This window comes from Akebia trifoliata, chromosome 16 (genome assembly GCF_017979445.1).
Source record: "Akebia trifoliata isolate Shusen 1 chromosome 16, ASM1797944v1, whole genome shotgun sequence".
NCBI classification, from domain to species: domain Eukaryota; kingdom Viridiplantae; phylum Streptophyta; class Magnoliopsida; order Ranunculales; family Lardizabalaceae; genus Akebia; species Akebia trifoliata.
The window spans coordinates 29,777,964-29,796,988 of record NC_141390.1 but is presented as its reverse complement, the minus strand read 5'-3'; the positions used below and the strand labels follow the sequence as shown (position 1 = coordinate 29,796,988).

The 19,025-nt window shown below is 34.8% G+C and overlaps 1 protein-coding gene across 5 annotated transcripts; it reads right to left on the bottom strand.

The window, feature by feature from the left end:
- Positions 1-330: 330 nt before the first annotated feature.
- Positions 331-18,737, bottom strand: LOC147383399 (uncharacterized). Of its 5 annotated transcripts, none has more exons than XM_086428112.1 (27): positions 18,564-18,737; positions 18,194-18,422; positions 17,955-18,082; positions 17,405-17,521; positions 17,176-17,322; positions 16,156-16,850; positions 14,345-14,466; positions 14,153-14,244; positions 13,663-13,885; positions 13,470-13,536; positions 6,754-6,902; positions 6,556-6,626; positions 6,277-6,450; positions 6,104-6,175; positions 5,576-5,767; positions 4,807-4,882; positions 4,620-4,716; positions 4,437-4,506; positions 4,142-4,321; positions 3,842-3,964; positions 3,666-3,749; positions 2,364-2,548; positions 2,130-2,268; positions 1,960-2,019; positions 1,543-1,647; positions 630-748; positions 331-512 (listed from the first exon to the last, which is right to left on the bottom strand). In XM_086428112.1, exons 1-26 carry the CDS (start codon positions 18,651-18,653, stop codon positions 635-637), a joined length of 3,801 nt encoding a protein of 1,266 aa, XP_086284238.1. In that variant the 5' UTR covers positions 18,654-18,737; the 3' UTR covers positions 331-512; positions 630-634. The 5 variants fall into 5 exon arrangements, with proteins under 5 accessions (XP_086284238.1, XP_086284240.1, XP_086284239.1 ...); XM_086428114.1 differs by having other exon boundaries at positions 17,955-18,043; XM_086428113.1 differs by having other exon boundaries at positions 18,224-18,422.
- Positions 18,738-19,025: the final 288 nt, after the last annotated feature.

Sequence of the window (19,025 nt, the reverse complement as noted above, 5' to 3'; positions counted from 1 at the left end):
ATAATAGTCCCAATCCAATGTTTCAAATTGTATGTTAGGGCAAAAAGAATACAAAAAAGGGCATGAATGATCATTTTGTAATTGAAACCACCTGCAAATTTTTGGGATAAATCTCATTACAATGATGATTTCGCTACTTTCCTAAGAAAAATTACAACAATAGCATGGATATATCCAAAAGTTGCTACAAAATTGAATCACCAGAATTCTTCTTGAGTGCAGTCTTTTAAAACGAATCAACACAACAATTCCTGATACTTACCACTCTTTCTGTTACGTAGATCTTTTGACATAGAAATCCGATTTTAGAAAGAAAAAAAACACTGAAAATTGGGAAAATATAAACATTGTAAAGCTTATTACATTAATCTGATTGTATGTACAAGCACAGAGAAAAATAGCTTTTCCATTAAAGCAACTCAACAAGGTGCATCTCACTAGTATAAGTTAATAATGATTGATATAAATATTGAAATAAAAAATTATCGATCACTGTTATAATACATGGGAACCTGCCATGGAATACACATCCATATCAGTCCCTAATCTTACGGGGATTTATGAGAAAATAAAATTTAAATTTAAATTTAAAAAAAAAAAATCCAAGAAAGGCAGTACACATAAGATACCTCCTTTACATGAAGTAGCTCAGTGAATTCTTCTTCCTTGATCCACCTTCTCCATATAGTTCATTCCATTGGAGAAGCTCATTCATATTTGAGGACTCTGATGAAACACTCGCACATACCTACAAAAAATGAAAAACATTGATCAGTTTTATAGGTTTTCAAAAAATTTCAAAAGATTAGTGAAAAGATGTCTCTTGAAATGAAGAAGCAAAGATGAATCTTCCATTACAAATACATTGGTTTGTCTGATTTTGAAATTGAAGTGGTTTAAGAAACCAAAGCTTAAAAGGGAGTACCATAGTCCAATATATTTACTGAAGATATCCAGTACTCAAAACCTAGATAAAGCATTCATCGTGTTTTCATGACTCGATTGTGATTTTAGAACCCAAACCAATTCTCAGCCCAACCTACACGAGTGGTTTTAGAACCCACGTCTTCAAAGTTCTGTTATGTTCTTAGTAGAACTTTTTCACGGAGACATTGTTCACCCCAACCCACTTTATATGGAGACATGTTTTTTTTTTGGCGTATGTTACGTTCTTAGTAGCAATTTGTCCATATCTCTCTTTCAAGTTTGCCCAGCTCACTTCAAATGGAGACACAGGTTTTTTTTATTTTTTCTATGCATAAATTCACTGACCACCAACAACAAAAACAACAAAACCGTATGCCCTTTATGCTATCAAAAAAAGTATCTTTAAGGTAATTGAGCTGAATCATATGGTGCACATATATCATGACATGTGCTACTACGTCATTGCTTTAATTGCCAAAAGAATAAGCTGAATCCAAGCAGACAAGAAAAACCAGTGTATATAGCAATCTACTGAATTGGAAGGAGTCGATAAACTCAGAAAGGCAAAATGCAATTCACATCCACAATTACTTTTGGAGAAGCATAAGATGATACCTGTTCATGTGCATATCTAAAATCCTCCATGCCTAGAGAACGGATGTCCGCACAACCATGCAAAGGAGGTAACGATCTGTTCTCTGCTAATGCCAATTTTTTCTCCTAAAAGTTGGACCAACAAAAATTTTAGATTGTCAGATAGGCATCAGAGGCATCAACAAACAGTATCGATATTTTCAATCAACACCAGAAAAGAATATTGAATTAATGATACTAACAATTTCAATTGAATCAAAGACGAATGCATATAAACATATATTTGGTACAAAACCCCAATAAATTATGCCAACATTCAAACTGAAGTATTAATGTAAGCATTGGTAAAGAAACAACAAAATAGAATAGTTGTCCATATAATTCAGAATGGGAGCACAAACTAGAGACTTTCTCTAAGACTGAGGACACAATACTTACCTTCTTTTCCTTTTCCAGAATTTCTCTTATGGGACAGTGTGCTGCAGTAACACAAAGATTCTGAAACAGAAAGATAAATTAAAAACTCAGTACGTACAGCAAAGCATCCCAGTTAAAAAGAAGATTCCAACATTGGAATTGCTTATTGCATCGAACTAAAATTATGTAACCTTTAAGTCACTTCCGGAATATCCATCAGTCATGTTTGCAACTGCTTCCAAGTCAACATCAGGTGCCATCTCTTCTTTGGCCAATATGACTCTCAGAATTTTTTCTCTGTTTTGGACATCTGGCAAATTTACCATCAACCTACAAGGATAAGCAATTAATGAGAAATTTTCATTATGAAGGGCACTTAAAAGTGAAATTTTAATAGAAACCTTGCAATATCTAAATAATTTTACCTCCGGGGAAGCCTCCTTATCACAGCCTCGTCAAGGTCAAAAGGCCTATTGGTGGCAGCAAGTACCAATACACGTTCTTTATCCTTTGTACGCAGACCATCCCAGTTTACCATGAACTCATTTTTCATTTTGCGCATGGCTTCATGTTCTCCTGGATTTTCACGTCTTCCCAACATGCTGTCAACCTATAGCAAAGAACTCACGGAAACAAAGATAACTAGAATGTACTACACAAGGAAATTGGGGATAGAAAGAATTAATACCACCACGAAAGGTAAACTTTGAATAATAAATAATTCATTAATTGAGAAAGAAATATTGAAGCAATGATATTAAACACTACAACTCAAACCAAACCTTAATGCATATGATTGCAAGCTCTACCTCAGAATACTTTTAGCTATGGAATGACAATAAATCCATGTCAATGCACATAATCTAAAATATTGAGAATGGAGACGGAAAATTGTTTAATTTGATGAAATATTTCATGGCATTTGATTTTGATTTTGATTCTGATTCTGATTTTGGGGAGAAAAGACCTTCGTTTATGCACTTTGGGGCATAATGCATGTGTTCCTTTTCAAGTATATCCCAAGGTGGTCAATGCACATCCTTTGGGAAAAATCTAGGTTCTTGTAATGTTCACCTAGAAATGTGGTAATGATTCTTTCTACTAATAAATGTCTTCTACCTAATTTTTGGTGTTGGCAACTTAGTTGCTGTGTTTGTGCATCCATGTAACAATTGATTCATTGTGATCATGGTCCACGTGTAGCAAGTGCTTATGGATATAGTATATGATGCAGGTTTTGGGTGGGTATTCACCCTAACCATTGCGTTTAGTCCCTCGACACGATTGATGATCATGCTCTGCAATGGTGGTTTTTCAAGTGACAATTGAATTAGTGCTTGTGCATTGCCGGTAGTAAAAGAATTTTACCTGGTTGATCCTGATAGTAGTCATATGCTTGTCTCAAAGATTAAGTCATACATGTGTAAGTATGAACAAAAAGGTAAATTGCAATGTCATTATATGATAATTTGCGGAGTAAATAGACTTCTATAATACATTTTAATTTATAGAATATTTCTGCATTTTTTTAGTTATTACAACATGTCATATTTTTTTAAATAGTAAACAAACATCTTTTTGAATCTATGATCCAAAGATGTTACTCTCAATTCAATGTGGATCCTAAACAACACAATTTTACGTTTCAACACGACTAACAAATATATGTATGCTTAAAAGCAATCCAGGTAGAGAAGAAAATGAAGGTGTCACTGTTTTCAACTAACCTCATCAACAAAAACAACACTAGGAGCAATTTTACTTGCTAGTGAGAAAACCGCTTTAACATACTTTTCTCCTTCACCAAACCACTGTAACCAACATGGGGTCCTACGTTAGATTCAAGACGAATCCCACAAGAGAATAATACTGAAACAGTTACCACTTATATGTGTAGCTATACCTTTGAAGTAATGCTTGACATTGATATGTTGATAAAGTTTGCACCTGCCTCCGTTGCAACAGCTTTTGCAAGCATGGTTTTCCCTGTACCAGGAGGACCAAAGAGTAGTATTCCCTTGCAAGGCTGGATAAGAGGACATCATTTGACTATTAAAAAACTAATAATAATAAAAATAATTTAAAATAAATAAATAAACAAATAATTAACGAGATGAACTACTTCAATTCCATGAATATTTTGCATGAGCAGATTCCACTGTGTCAGGCAATTCACTCTGGAAAGTGTTAAAAAAAATTAGACCTTTGTCAGCTGCCCTTTACAAAACAGTTCTGGCCTTTGTAGAGGAAGCATCACCAATTCCTTCAATGTGTCTTTTACATTTTCTAAGGCTCCAATGTCGTCAAAAGTAACTCCAATGTCATTTGGTGGAATAACATCATTCAGAAGTCTCTTCTCAAATTCATTCTCAGTGACCACATCCTGAAAACCTCAAGATCAAGAAACCCAAAATGTTAAGAAAGGTTAAATAGAGGATGTTAGTGCAAAACGCATGGAGTTATTATGATAGAACATTAAAAGAAAATATCAACTTCACCTTGAGTGATTTCTTCAAACTCTTAGACTCATTTTGGATATCCTGTAGAATGTTGATCCCATACAAAATGCTGCAAAAGTAGTCATTAAGAATAATTATGTTAACACGCCAGCAGACACAGAGATCCATCAAGTTCAATTTTCCTAATCAGTAGATGAAGTAATCACAAAGAAAACATAGAACCTGTCACTAGAAATCACAAGCTTAGCATCTTTGACAGAAACTTCAGAATTGTGCATAAGATGATAACTAAGAGCCCAACCAATTATCTTCTCCACACCTGTAAAGTCAACCAGGCAGCATAGCAAAAGGCACACATCAGCCAAGTAATCTTGAAGAAGAAAGCCCAATAGTTCAAGACATTACTCACTTTCACTTGTAAGGGCTTGGTCCTTTATGCATAGTGTCTCAAGATTGGGGCACTCCAGTCCATTTCGCTTTAAAACCTGAAAACATGAAGGCGGAGCTTGAAATGACTGAATGGTAAACAATATCCATTGAGTGAGCAAAATGTGTAAGGAAAAAACCACAAAATGACTAATTTAGATGAATACAACTCTACTATGAAGCCAGATTGGCTTCACCATATTAGTTATACAGAGTTTATGCTAGACAATATTACGACCACCACCTAGCCCTTTCACCATAGTGGGCAAGCTGGCAAGGTAATTTTGGAAACCCAGACATCAAATATAATCCGCTAATTGTTCTTCATATGCCAATATTTTTGCTTCTGTTTTTACGGAAAAACATTCTTCTAGTGTTACTTTACACAATAACCTGAGCATGAAAACCCCTGTTAGATGAAGGCCTACAATGGAAAAGAATTTCAAGAAACATATGGCTAGAGTAACCTAAAGTTAAAAATAAAAACAAACTATGCTTACTACTGTCCAGTTATCGTGAAAATATCCACAAAGTTCATAGATAACTATACTAGAAAATACAATGGTGTATCAATCAACTCTACTGGGTTGAACCTTATAAGTGTGCTCCTTACTACTCATCATCCAAATTCTTTCCTAATTGGTAGTTTGCAAGAATGTAAAGAATAAAGGAAACAATGCACCAGACAACAGAAAAAATTAGAGTTAGATGATCCATAATGATATTAGAAAAGATGTCTGGTCAATACTTACTGAGCGAATGCTAACAATGTTTGATTTTGCTTTAAGAGTTTCAACATCACGATCCAATAGTTGTTTCCAATCTGAAAGAAGGGTTTCATCCTGTGGTAGCTGTATTGACACTTTATTCGGAAAAAGTCGAACAAGTTGCTTCAATGTCTTTGAGATTTCCTTGTTTCTCTCATGTAGCCTACCAAAGTTATCCTGCACGATCACACAGATAGTCATAGAAGAAGTCCCCCAGGCCCAATTTATAAGCAGTGGTCTTAATGACAACCAAAGAAATAAATCCCATCCTTAGATTTGCAACAGAATATATAATGTCAGTCAATAATTAAAAGATTAAAACTTTACAAGTTACAATAGATTAACTAAAATAATACCAAAATGCTTGAAAATATAATCAAGTCCAGAAGATTAATGAAATCTCAGGTAAGCAGAAACCATATGTGGCAACACAAATAGAAACAAGTTGTACACACACCAAACAATCAAGAAATTACTTCAAGCAAAAGTAACAAGGTATATATTCAGAAGTACCGGAAAAGCAAAGTCGAGCAGAGCTGTTTGGTTGCTTCCGAACTTTGTAAACAGAAGACCACCAGGATGTGACTGCAAGATTCAGTACATTTCAGCATCGGAACAGAACAATCCACATTGTTGATTCCCAGTACTATAAAGTTCAATCAAAATTTTCAAAAAAAAATTCATACCTTTTCCTTACGATTGTCTATCTGGGTATGTGAACCAATCACAACAACACTCTCAGGTAGATTTTCAAGCTTACTCTTAATAGATGTGTATGACTCTGAATTGCCTATCATAGACTTTTCTACGTCTTTCATGAACAATATTAGTGAACCCTTTTTACTTTCACTGGAAACAACCTGCAATAATTATAAGCTTTAGATGAAACTATGCAAAATGTAAACGACACAACTGCTACATATCCTTTATATCCATTGACCTATGCATAGTGGATAGGCACTCACCTCAAACAGTTCACTGATGGCAAGTTTGTCAAAATCATCAGCTCCGGAACTGTCTAAACGAAGTAAGTCAGCTGCACAATGAAAATAGATTTGCCTTCACTCAACACAGTAATGAATAAGAAAACATAGCAATATATTGAAAAAAAATGGAAGGACCAAAATAAATCATAAGAGGAACGCCTTGATTAAGGAAATCACCAGCGCAAAAGAAACCATGATCATCTTCGCAAAGTCCACCAAGATTGTTACCATCTGGAATTGCTTCATCAAATCTAACTCCAATTTTAGAGGATCCATTTTCTTCAAAAGCAAGGAGTACTTTACCTCGATAACCATTAGATGGTCCCCTGTATATACAAAAAATGAAAAGGTGTAGATAAGAATTTCACATTAAATAACAATAGAACTGCATGCAAAGAATGCAATCATTATTCATTACCATGCATTCCTATAATGTGAGTTATGTCATGATATTATATCCCTTTAATAAGGGAATTACTGCTCAAGCTTTTTTTTGTATGGGGGGCGGGAATGAAACAAATTCCATCCACCACTAGCCCAATCCTTGGGCCAAAGAGAAAATACTTGCACATGAAATTTGTTGAATCAACCATTCATACATGAAACTAAACATAAACTTATCCAAAATGATTTATTATCTTTTCCACTTCTATGAGGGGAATGTACTAAATGCAAAATTAGAAGTATTTCTATGCAAAAATTCTTATGCCAAACAACTGAACATGTACAAGCAAACAAATATATTCAATCTTAATGTGATCGTGAACAAAACTAATGCCTACTGTACTGACCCAATAAAGTTATTACAACTCGACGAAGGAATAGTTAGAAAATCAATGAATAAACTTAATTATAAGGTAAGGTCTGATCAAATAGAAAATTCTAATCGAAGAGTTTTTGAGTCAATCAGACCTCATCATTAAGTTTAGAACAACCAGAAGCATGTTTTGGATGAGTCCGATTTGAAGATTTAAGTAATTGAACCCAAAAGATATTTTAAAAGAAAAACATATGAAGACTCAATTCATTTTTATTTTCTTTTAAACTCATTGTCCCAAAAAAGCCAAATCTAAAACTTGTTTCTCCCTTAACCTTCAACTTAGGTTTTGATCTTGTTATAAAGTGAAGCAGAAACCAGACCAGTTCAATAAAAGATTTAGATTGTCGAGTGCTTTGATCTGAACGAAGAAAGCTGAGTTCTGAGCCAAGTTTCAAAGATGAACCTTCGTCAAAATTCAAGTACCATAAAGTTCAGAATATAAGAATCAAATTCAATTAGGTAGGAAACTTTTAATTTCTTAATTGTAATCATAGATTTGTTTTAAAAAAGAAAATGAATTATTTCAAAAAAAAAAAATTTATCTAATGTATGTATTTTAACAAAATTCGAGCATTTTAGAATATAATTTTAGTATAGCGATGTTGTATTTATATTATACGAGGTTTTGATTGATGGCATCAACAACATCAAGGGAAGTATTTTAGTTTTAAAAGTAACAAAAGAATTATCATGTAAAAAAATATTTATGAATGACTCGATATTTGATGCTCAAAATTTCAATTATGATTTTATTAATTATATAAAGAAAATTTCAAGTTTTCGAATGATAAGAAAAATGATTTTCAAAAGAGATACTGGTTGGTTATTTTAAAGTCACATTGGAGGTGTGATTGCTTATTTGACAGAATTGAGACTGCGGTTCTCAGTTGTGTCGTGTATGTGGTAAGAATACCCAGGAGAAGTGAGATATGCTTCAATTTATGTCATGTAAGTTAGATGAGAGAAATGTTTTGACTTATACAGTGTAAGTCACAAATTGTGAAGGTATGGTACGATCCGAGAATCGTGTAAGACACAAAAAAGTGAAAGAGAATAAAACGCTTCGTCTAGTTGTCGTGTAAGACACGAAAGGAAAAGGAAAGAGAGTGTATTTATTTTGAAAGAAATGTTAACTATTCTCACATACTTGAAACTTGTCTATTATTTTTGTTTCATGTTTTGAAAAAGAGGAAAATAATATGTATATATTATTTTAGTAATCTATTAGAGAGATTGTGAATGCCTACAAAGAATATCTGTTGTGTCCAAATAGGCACGTTATTCCGAAAAGTATTTTCTATCTTTAAAAAAGAACAAGATATAAAATTAATTGTATAAATGACAAAGTTTTACTAAGGATCGCATGCACACCATATTGGCATAGATGAAGATGACTAGTTAATGATCATTAATAGTCTAGACTAGTCAAGAAAGAATGACCAATTTAAATAGTTTGTTTCTTAAAGACCTTGGTCAACAATCAACCTAAATCAAAAATCAATCACCCAAATATGATTAAGGACGGTAGTGTTTCACGACTCGCATAACTTTGGGGTCTTGGATTTCTGTTCCTATTGCACATTCGTAGCTTTGATTCCAAAGGTGGCAAGTGTGGAAGATATTTCCGATCTTCGGCCCATTAGCTTGGTTTGCTCAGTTTACAAGATTATAACAAAGGTACTATTGGAAATAGTAGTAGTTTTATTCTTGTTTTTATTCCATGTAAGGACATTTATGTCCATTCATACTTTAGATAATATATATATCTGCCAAGCTCTCATTATGATGCTTGCAAATTACTTTTCTAAATTCTTCTGGTACTAACCTCGAGATTGAAGTTAGTAATAAGAGGAATTATCAGGAGATCTCAAGGTGCTTTTGCGAAGGGGAGGAGGGAAGATTGTGGATGGGGTTCTCATCGCCAATGAATGCATTGACACTCATAAGAAGTAGAAACATCCCGGGCTGGTGTACGAAATAGAACATAAAAAGGCTTATGATCATGTTAGATGGGATTTTTTGAGATATATGTTGGGCAACATGAGATTTGGGTTAAAGTGGATCAATTGGATCATGAAATGTATTTCTTCGCCTTCTTTCTCTATCCTGATTAATGGGTGGAGAAGGTTACTTCAAGGGAGAGAGAGGGTTGGGGCAAGGGGATCCCTCGTCTCATTTCTTGTTCACTATTGTGACAAAAGCTCTTAACAAAATGATCTCCAGGGCAATTGAGTTGGGCGAGTTGATCGGTATTGACAATGGGGTCACTGGGCCTCGCATCTCTCATCTTCAGTTCGCGGATGACACTTTAGTGTTCCTAGATTCTTTTGAGCCTCAACTGAGATTTTTTAATGACATTTTGGGGTGTTTTGAAGTTATTTTTGAAATTCCTATCAACCATGGAAAGAGCAAAGTATTTGCAGTGGACGAGATTCCAAGTGTGGAAATTTGGGCAGCTTTGTTTGGGTTTCAAGTTGGAACCTTTCCATCTACATACCTTGGTCTACTGTTGGGGCTGTTTATAATAATAAAGCTTTGTGGGACCCAGTTATTGAGAGATTCAAGAAGCAACTTAGTTTGTGGAAGGCAAGGTATCTTTCGAAAAAGGGCAAGTTGACTCTTATTAAAAGTTCTTTGGCTAGCATCCCAAATTGTTTTCTTTGTTTTTCTTACCAAAAAGTGTGGAGAAGAAATTGGATAGAATTTGCAGTGATTTTTACTGGAATGATGAGGACAGAACAAAGAAATTGCATTTGCTGAGTAGAAAAGGCATGTGAAGAACTAAGAGCTAAGGGGGTTTGAAAGATGTTAGGGTGGATGAATTCAACTCTTTTGGGGAAGTGGTTGTAGCGCTTTGGCGAGAAAGAAAATAATCTTTGGAGGGAGGTCATAGCTAGCAAATTTGGGGTGAAGAATTTGGTTGGGAAAGTGGGGATGCGAAGGAACCGTATGGTTGCAATCTTTGGAGAGGTATTTTTAATGGGTCCGAAAAAAAGTTCAATTAAAGGTTGGACAAGGCACGGAGGTGCACTTTTGGGAGGATTGTTGGCACGGAGATGTCCCTTTTGGGGTAAAATTTCTTTCCCTTTTCGGGTTATCTTTGAAGAAGGGGGTTGCGATTAGATTTGGAAAAGGGAGAGGGTTAGTTTGGCATATTGGTTTTAGAAGGGTTTTCAGTGATTGGGAGGGGAAAAGCTTGGTGTGTCGTTGAGGTGCTTGGATGAGGTGACTTTTGACTTTGATGCTCAAGATAGGAGAATTTGGGGCGAAAGCAAGAATGGGGACTACTCTGTGAGCTCGTTGTACTTTTCCTTCCATGCTCCTATTCAAACTCCCTTCCTCGCCTTAGCTAATTGAGTACCTAAAGTGCCTTCTAAGATATCATATTTTGTGTGGTTAGCAGTGTAGGAAAGGCTCCCTACTGTGGATCAACTACGTAGAAGAGGCTTTATTTTACTGAACTTTTGTTGTTTGTGTAAAAAGGATGGAGATTCTACCAATCATGTGTCGTTGAATTGTTGTCTAGCAAAAGAAGGTTGGGAGCACTTTCTTGGGTTGTTTGGTATAGTAGGTTGTTTTTCGAATACTATTCGCTCTCTTTTCGAATCTTGGTTGTTTTGGGGGATCTCATTTTCAGAAGTGAAGTGCTTATTGGGGAGCTTAACTCCCTTTGCCATTTGTTGGGTTATGTGGAAGGAATGGAATAGATGCATCTATGAACGAAAAGAACTCAATTTTCAAGATTTAATCTTCTCCATCTTTTCATTATTATTCTTCTAGGGAAAAGTGTTATTCTTTGAAGATTTTCTTGTAAGATGGGATCGTGTTTGCAGTATGACAGTAGATTAGTCCTCTTTGTTGTTTTCTTTTGTTTTTCTTCTTGGTAGTTCATCTCAAACACCTTGTACATTCTTTTCCTCTTTCTTTATTAAATTTTTGCCTATCAAAAAAAAAAAAAAAGAATCAATAAATAATTGTGAGGATTCACACCGATAAAATATTAGAACAATTGCATCTTGATTGAGATGTTCACCTAAGTTGTGACCATCAATTCTCTATCATAGTACTATTTCCTTATGTGATATATTATGAGTTGATCACGCATTTTCAATACCTAGATTTATTTCAAAATTTTATAATTATTTTAAAAAATTCAAATTTATTTATTATTTTAATAAATCTACATTATTTATAAATAAATTTGTATAATTTATCATCATATTAGGACTATTTCTTAGAATTCTAAGTTTTCTGCTGCATAACTATCATTACTCACCCTACCAATCATCTCAATTTCATGATGTTACAATGATAGATGATCACCTTCGGAATTGTTAATAGTTTCAAGATCTACAGGTTTGTGTTTTGTGCCAATATGTTTTCTGTTATATATAAATAAAGGAAGCTGTGAGATAAAGCTCTTGCCTTAGTATGCATGGTATTTAGTTATGGTTTTGATACAGTACATGTATCATTGTAAGAAATCATGGTATTATGTGTTTATTAGGCTGTCAATGGATCAGATCGAGGTCAATTTGGTACTGATCCAATAAGGATCGGATCCGGGACTGATCCAATAAGTATTGGATTGGACCCTAATCAGATCATATTTTTTTATAGGATCTCAATATTAAGATCCAAATCCAATCCATTAACAATTGGATTGGTCTAAACTCAACTTTATATATAAATTCCAAGTAAACTTTATATATCTTAACAAATATATAATATAATTTATATACTTTTTAACATATTATCGGATCGGATCCGTATCAGAATTCAAAACATTGATCCCAACCCGAAGTTATCGGACTGGAACAAATCGGATTTCGGGTCTGATCTGATCCATTGACAATCCTATTGTTTGTCATCGTCTGGGAGATATCTCATACTAGATTCCAAAACTTAATCAGGGGGATGCGTGTTAGAATTTGGGGGCATGACAACTACAGACTCAGGCAGACCAATGATATTTAGTTTTTTCTTCCAATAAGCTTATTCCTTAAAGGCAAAATCATCCAAAATTCCAAAAATTTAATCGTAAGTTGTAAGCTCTCCATGTCTGATTTGAAACCGCTAAAGAGTTGACGTATGACATCTACAATTCTAGTTGGAGAGTCTTAAGTAGTTTCCTAATTCTAGTTGGATTTGTTTCTATTTTCTAATTCTAGTATGACTTCTATTTTCTAGTTCTAGTAAGATTTCTATTCCATGGTTGCTTTAGGAGTACTATTCCTTATTAGTTTCAATTTGTTTTCAAGTTTCTATTTTTGTCTAAATTCATTTTTATTGTTTAGGCTATAATTAGAAGTGTTTAAAAGTGTCCAAATTGAGTTATAATAGGATTAGAAAGTTGATACTATATTACAGATAGATTAGGAAAGTTACTTTTTAGTATTTTAGAAGGTTTTTAAGTTGTTATGATGAAGTTATCTATATAAGAAGCTTCAAAAACGAATTTTAAAACATATCAATTTAATTCTCTTTTGCAAACTTTATTCTCTTTTAGTTATCAATTGAATATATTGATTCACCCGCTTCCGCTACGTCAAGAACTTCAAGGAAGTGGATTTTAGGCCGATAAAACCTTTTTTTTTTTTTTATAAAACCTTTGAGCTGGTGCCAAAATCCATGGCTTTTATCAGTCTTGCAACACCTCATCTTTAGGTCATCCTAGCCTTGTGCTTTTGTTTCTGAAAGGCTAAGGGTGTTGTGCAATTACCAAATCGAAAAATAAGAAGATAGATAAAGACTTTGACCCAGTCTTAAAGGCAAACTGATTCCTACTAGCAACGACCTGAAATGTTGAACAATTGTTGCAAGCTAGGAAACTTATGTGTCATGCGCACTACACATACAACTATATGCTTCTAGCATTTTTTTTTTCTCACACACAAAGTCCAAGCGTGCATTGTTGATTGTTTCTCAAGTTCTAGGCCAGAAAAAGAAGCCCTAAATGCTAAGCCAAAATTCCAAGATCAGTAAGAAGATCAATATATGTTTAGAGAATATAACATAGTCACTAATTCAAAGGGCATTTATAGTTGACTTAGACTGTAGGGACTGAAGATACCTTGAAGGAGTCTGAAGAGGAGTAAATACAGAATGATGTAGATCGCCCAAATATCGCACTCTATCGCCTGCAATTTCACAAAGAAAGACACGGCTAAGAAATTGAAGGAATCTGAACTAACCGGCTGAGAAAATAATAGCATGATATATTCAAGTATTTATGGTTCATATAGTAATGATGAAAAAGGACGTGCCTTTTTTAAAAGTAAAGTTCATGGATGATGCACTAGATGCCTCCGGCTTTGGAACAGCTTGGGAGCCAATTGTGGATGCACCAATATGATCACCCTCAACACCAGGAGCTGATTTCTTAGGCTCTAAGGCATCTGACTGTGCAGTTCGTTGCTTAGCAAACATGCCTGATTTTTCTGACCTTGAATTTTCTTTGTTGGATTCTGAATCCTTTGGAGATAATCCCTGAAATCATTTAAAAGCATCGAGGCAAATCTCAAAATATCATCCAGCAACTAAAAGATTTATCTGGACTTCATCTACGACAGGAACAAAAGTATGACCTATGTAACATGAGGAAACCAATATAATTCCAATAATAAAGTTCTACCCAACAATGTATGATAAAGAAAGAGTATAAAAGTACACTAGAAGGGGAAAAAAAGTAAAAGAAAAAGAAAAAAAGTGGAGGGGGGGAGGAAGGGTGAACATAGAAAAGTGAGTGAAGCTTACACCAGGCAACATGAGAGATTCAACAATAAGCAATCTAGCACCAAAATGTTTGGCCAATGCCTTTGTCATGGTCTCTTGATATATTTCAGAACCTATAAGAAGTAAAACAAATAAAATAATGTACTGTGACAAAGAAGAATATGAACCAAACTGGAAGGCAAATATCTTGAAAAAAGAAGAGGGTAGCAGTACCTGCGGGACCAGATAACAATATTCGTGGGCTTACAGTAGGGAGACCGGAAGTGTATTTGGCAAATTCATTGTGCTTCAAATGTATGTATGTTGAAGCAATTAAAACATTCTTTGTGGTCTCACTGCAACAACATACAATGTCAGATATGTCCATAATCCCAAATTCAAGATGAAAAAGAAAATCCACTCTGTAAAAGTCAGAAGAAGCTCCAATAAGGGCAGAATTTTTTTTTTTTTTTTTGGGGGGGGGGGGGGGAGGTAAACTGGACTTGAATCCACAAGTGAGTTTCTTTCTCTGGTTGGTGGCTCTAGATAGGATTTAGACAGCATATCATTAATTATAGCCGAGGGTTGTAGCCTGGTTGATTTTTGTTTTACATGTAAAGTTAATGGTGAGTTGGTTACTCATCCTCTTATTTGTTGTAATTTCCCCCATGCACTTCATCTCTCTTTTTAGCATCCGTTGGGTTTTCCTTCAGGTCCATTTTATCTTTGTTTTGTAGATGGCAATCTAAGATTATTTTTTTTCTTCAACAGAAAAAGGATTCTATGATTTTCGGCTCCTTTTGCTATGTTGTTGGGGCTTGTGCAAGGAGTGAACTAACCGAGTCTTTGATGAAAACGAGCATATTTACTATGAGATCATAATCACCATTCTTTCTTTCCTTTTTATGTAGGAAAAAAGAATTATATAATAAATGAACTAGATAACTCTCTATATAATATTTATGCTTCTGTTTAAATCAATGTTTTCAGAGACGTAAGCCTCGAGGCACACCTCAGTATGTATCAAAAACGTGCTGAGGCATTTAGACACTCGAGGCGTCACGAAGCGCTAAAAAGGCATACATTTTTTTGTTGAGGTGTAAGCCTCGGTTGCAAATAGGAAAAAAAAAATTCTTAACTTATATTTATTTCGATTTAATGTTTTTCTATACCTACGCTTCTCATACTACTACATAGGTTGTTGTATAGTGTATGATTGAAAGTGACTAGGTCTGAGGAGTATTTTTTAATGGTGGACATGCATTTTTTATAATGGTGGATAGTGGACATGATTAACATTGGGTATTGACTACTGAATCTTAATTATAGGGAATTAAAACTTGAATTTTATTATGTGGATTGAAACTTGGAATTTTAAATATTAGAAATATGTCTTGGTTATCCTATTTTTTATTATGAACTATTTATATATTTCATATTATTTATTTAAAAAAATTTCATGCACATGAGGCTTACGCCTTGAGGCATTGAAGATCCCAACACCTCGCCTCACGCCTTAGCGTCTGAAAACATTACTTTAAATATCGAGAGTTAAAATAGATGCTAAAGAAAAATATAAAATGGAATATGTTGGAACCAAGAAAAAAAAAATTATTCGCCATCAGTTATGTTCCTATGGGAAAGGAAACCGACGGCATCAAAGACTAATAATCATAAAGCCACCGCAACGATAACCACCCTCATCCATGACATGTTCAAGCATCCTTATCAACAAATCCACATGTGGAATCCTAATAAATCTTATTTTTCTTAATCTTAACAAACTAAAAAACCAACCATCCAAAGAAGCTTTTAATTTGCTTTAAGAAATATTGGAAATAGGAAAAAATAAGGAAATACAGCTAATTATCTTTGAAATCAGAAACAAATGGAAACACTTTTGAAGACATGAAAAACCATCATAAATGAAAAAGAACTGAAGAGTAGCTGTAACCTTTTCATGCTCAAAAAAACAATAAAAAGTCCAAGCGAGTAAGTAAAGATAGCAACATACAGAAAAACATTTGAAAGGTAACATCTTGTACCTTAGATAGTAAGGAAAATCGTCGAAGGAGACATTAATATCACTGGCACTAAGAATTTTTTTTTGCAAACTATCCTTAAATGCTTGGAATCTAGCTGAAGACAAAATTGTTGTGGAATCAAATTCCTTGAGGAGATCTCTAATATCCCTCTGCTCGTCAAGCGTTTTCAAAATGCCTCCATTTAAATCAAAGTCAGAAGCAGACGATCCTGCCAGCATCCGCAAAAGCGGCCTTAATTCATAATTAGCCGCACGAATCTTTCCAATTTCTGCGTCAAGATGAGCACTCAAGCCAGCAGTATCAATATGCAAAGTTTCATTGGCAGCAACATCAGCAGATTGGACCGCAGCTTTCTCACTTGAAGAAACACCAGCCCCTTCATTATGTTCAGAATTACCGTTCTTGATATCATGGTCTGGCACATGGCCATCTGACACTTCACATCCAGAAGGTGGCATAGACTTCTCTAAACCTTTTTGTGTATCCGCACCATTTTGGTCAGGCGGTGGAAGAGATAAATCTTTCCTAAAATTGGATAAAGATGCCAATATTGAAGCTCCTGCAACAGCTGAGGGGTCTCCGGACCTTGTCTCAAAGTGTACTCCTTTAATTGCGGCACTCTGGGCTTCAGAAATGCTGCCTGAAGAAGGCAAAGCTGGAGTAGTTGGGTTGTTATTCCCGAGTTGCTGGAAAATCTGATAATACGTTAAGAAATTTGTTCCACGAGAGAATAATGGGATATTTGATGATTCCATCATACATGCTTGAGTTGCGAAAACTTCTGGATAAATATCCTACATCTGAACAGAATTGGTTTCTTTAGAATTAAAGAATCTCTTTCTAGTTGCTTTGAAACAACTAGGAGATTCTCTAGAAGAAATATAGGGTTCTGCTTTTGGAGGCAACAAGCTATCATTTTTATACTTCAGCTACAAAAATCAATTCAGTATCCATACCATGATAGGGAAACTGCAATAAATACCTCATGAACTTCACCCAAAAAAGAAAGAAAAAGGATACGTAAGCATGTTCTCCAGATGAACTAAAAACCACCTCATCCCCACTTCTGAGAATTATAGTGGTATTCTTCTTAACAGTCGATCCATTAACTTGGACAACACCTTTGCTCCCTGAGATTTCTAGTAGAACAACAGATGAACCTCCTCCCTACCCATAAGCATAAGTAACAAGTATTACTATGGTAATTTATATGTGTTGCAGAGTTGTACGAGAATATTTAATGTTGTACCTCTATAAGCTTCAGTTTACACAAATTTGAACTGATAGATGGATCTCTTAACCATAAGTTACAATGTCGGCTATGACCAATTGTAAAACTAGAACCTCGAATGGCCAAGTGAGGGTTCTGAGAAGGATGATGCAAATAACATTAGCATGCCAATTATATAAGTAAATGACAAAAATGTCACCAAAACATCATAGAAAATAAAACATAAAATTGAACACAAGAAATGATACCTTCCTTATACAAGGAACATAGCTCACGACAGTTGGCACAACACATAATTTAAATAGAATGCAGATAGTTGTTAGGATTTATCCCATGTGGAAATCACGAAGTAAAGTTACTATCTTTCACAAATCAAGAATAGAAAGATAATCAGATTTTCTGTTCGGTTGGAACTAACCCAAATTTGGCCTCTATACCAGTCCATGATTTACAAGAAATTGATGTTACATAGCTATCGAATATTAAAAATCTCATTTTTTATTTTATTTTAAACCAGTCTACAAGCAAACATCACCTGTAAATCAAGGAAACACAACTGCAAACCCACCTGAGAGCTTTGGGAGAGAAGCTTTCCCCATGTAGCCTTAATTCCAGATTTCAATGGGCGTTTAAGGGTGAGATTCACTGTTGTATCAACTAATTTCAATGGTTTATCAGCCTCTAAAGCAGCACGAACTTAAACACACCAAGGAAACAACACAAATCAACCACTCATTAAAAGAAAAATTAAAAGAAATAAAATTTACAAACATGCAAGGATGAAGGAAAAAAAAACGAGATCTGTACCTAAAGAAGCCTGTGAAGCCAAAACCTCACCTTCCCCATCAACATCTGGAGCTTTCTCCACCATCGTTGCATCGCAGTCATTCGATTCCTTCAAAGGATCGACAGCTGACGGATCAGAAGGACGAATCTCCTCTTCTTGAGGTTCAGAGCCTGATTCCTTTAAATTCCCTGGGGTTTCAACACGCGATGTAGAAGGAACCTCGTTTGTCGATGATGATGCCTCCGAAGGCTAGAGTTCCAACCCAAAAATCAAACCAAAATCAACAAAAATCACCAAAAACCCTTAAAAAATCCCCTAAAAAGATAAAGAACGATGAGATGAAATAAATAAAATAAAAATCACAAAAATCCTAACCACAGAAGAACGAACCTTCGATCGCTTGCCGTTCGGGAGAGTAGATTCGCCTGGAGAAGAAAGCGAACGCTTTGTCGAAGCAGAGCTTCGTCTAGTCTCAACCATGGCTCCTCTGCTTCGATCCGATCTTTGTTTCGCAAACAATCTAAAGAGATGAGTCGGATTGAGAGACGCACAGAGAACAACTAAATACAGATGTTTTTTTGTATTTTTTGGAATTTGAGTTTCAACTTCACATGTAATTGTAATTTTGTAAATTCTTAATTATCGCGGGAATTTAGTGGTGAAATGTTAATTTCTCGCGCGATTTTTTCATTTTTATTACTTTTTTATGTTTAATTTCTTCTTTTATTTAACAAGTATTTGAAAATCGCCCGAGTCAAGTGACGCACAGTGTCTCATTTTGTTAACTGTTGACTTCAAACTTAGTCAGCAGTGTAAGCTCGACTTATTTAAAAAATTGGATGTAAGACGAAT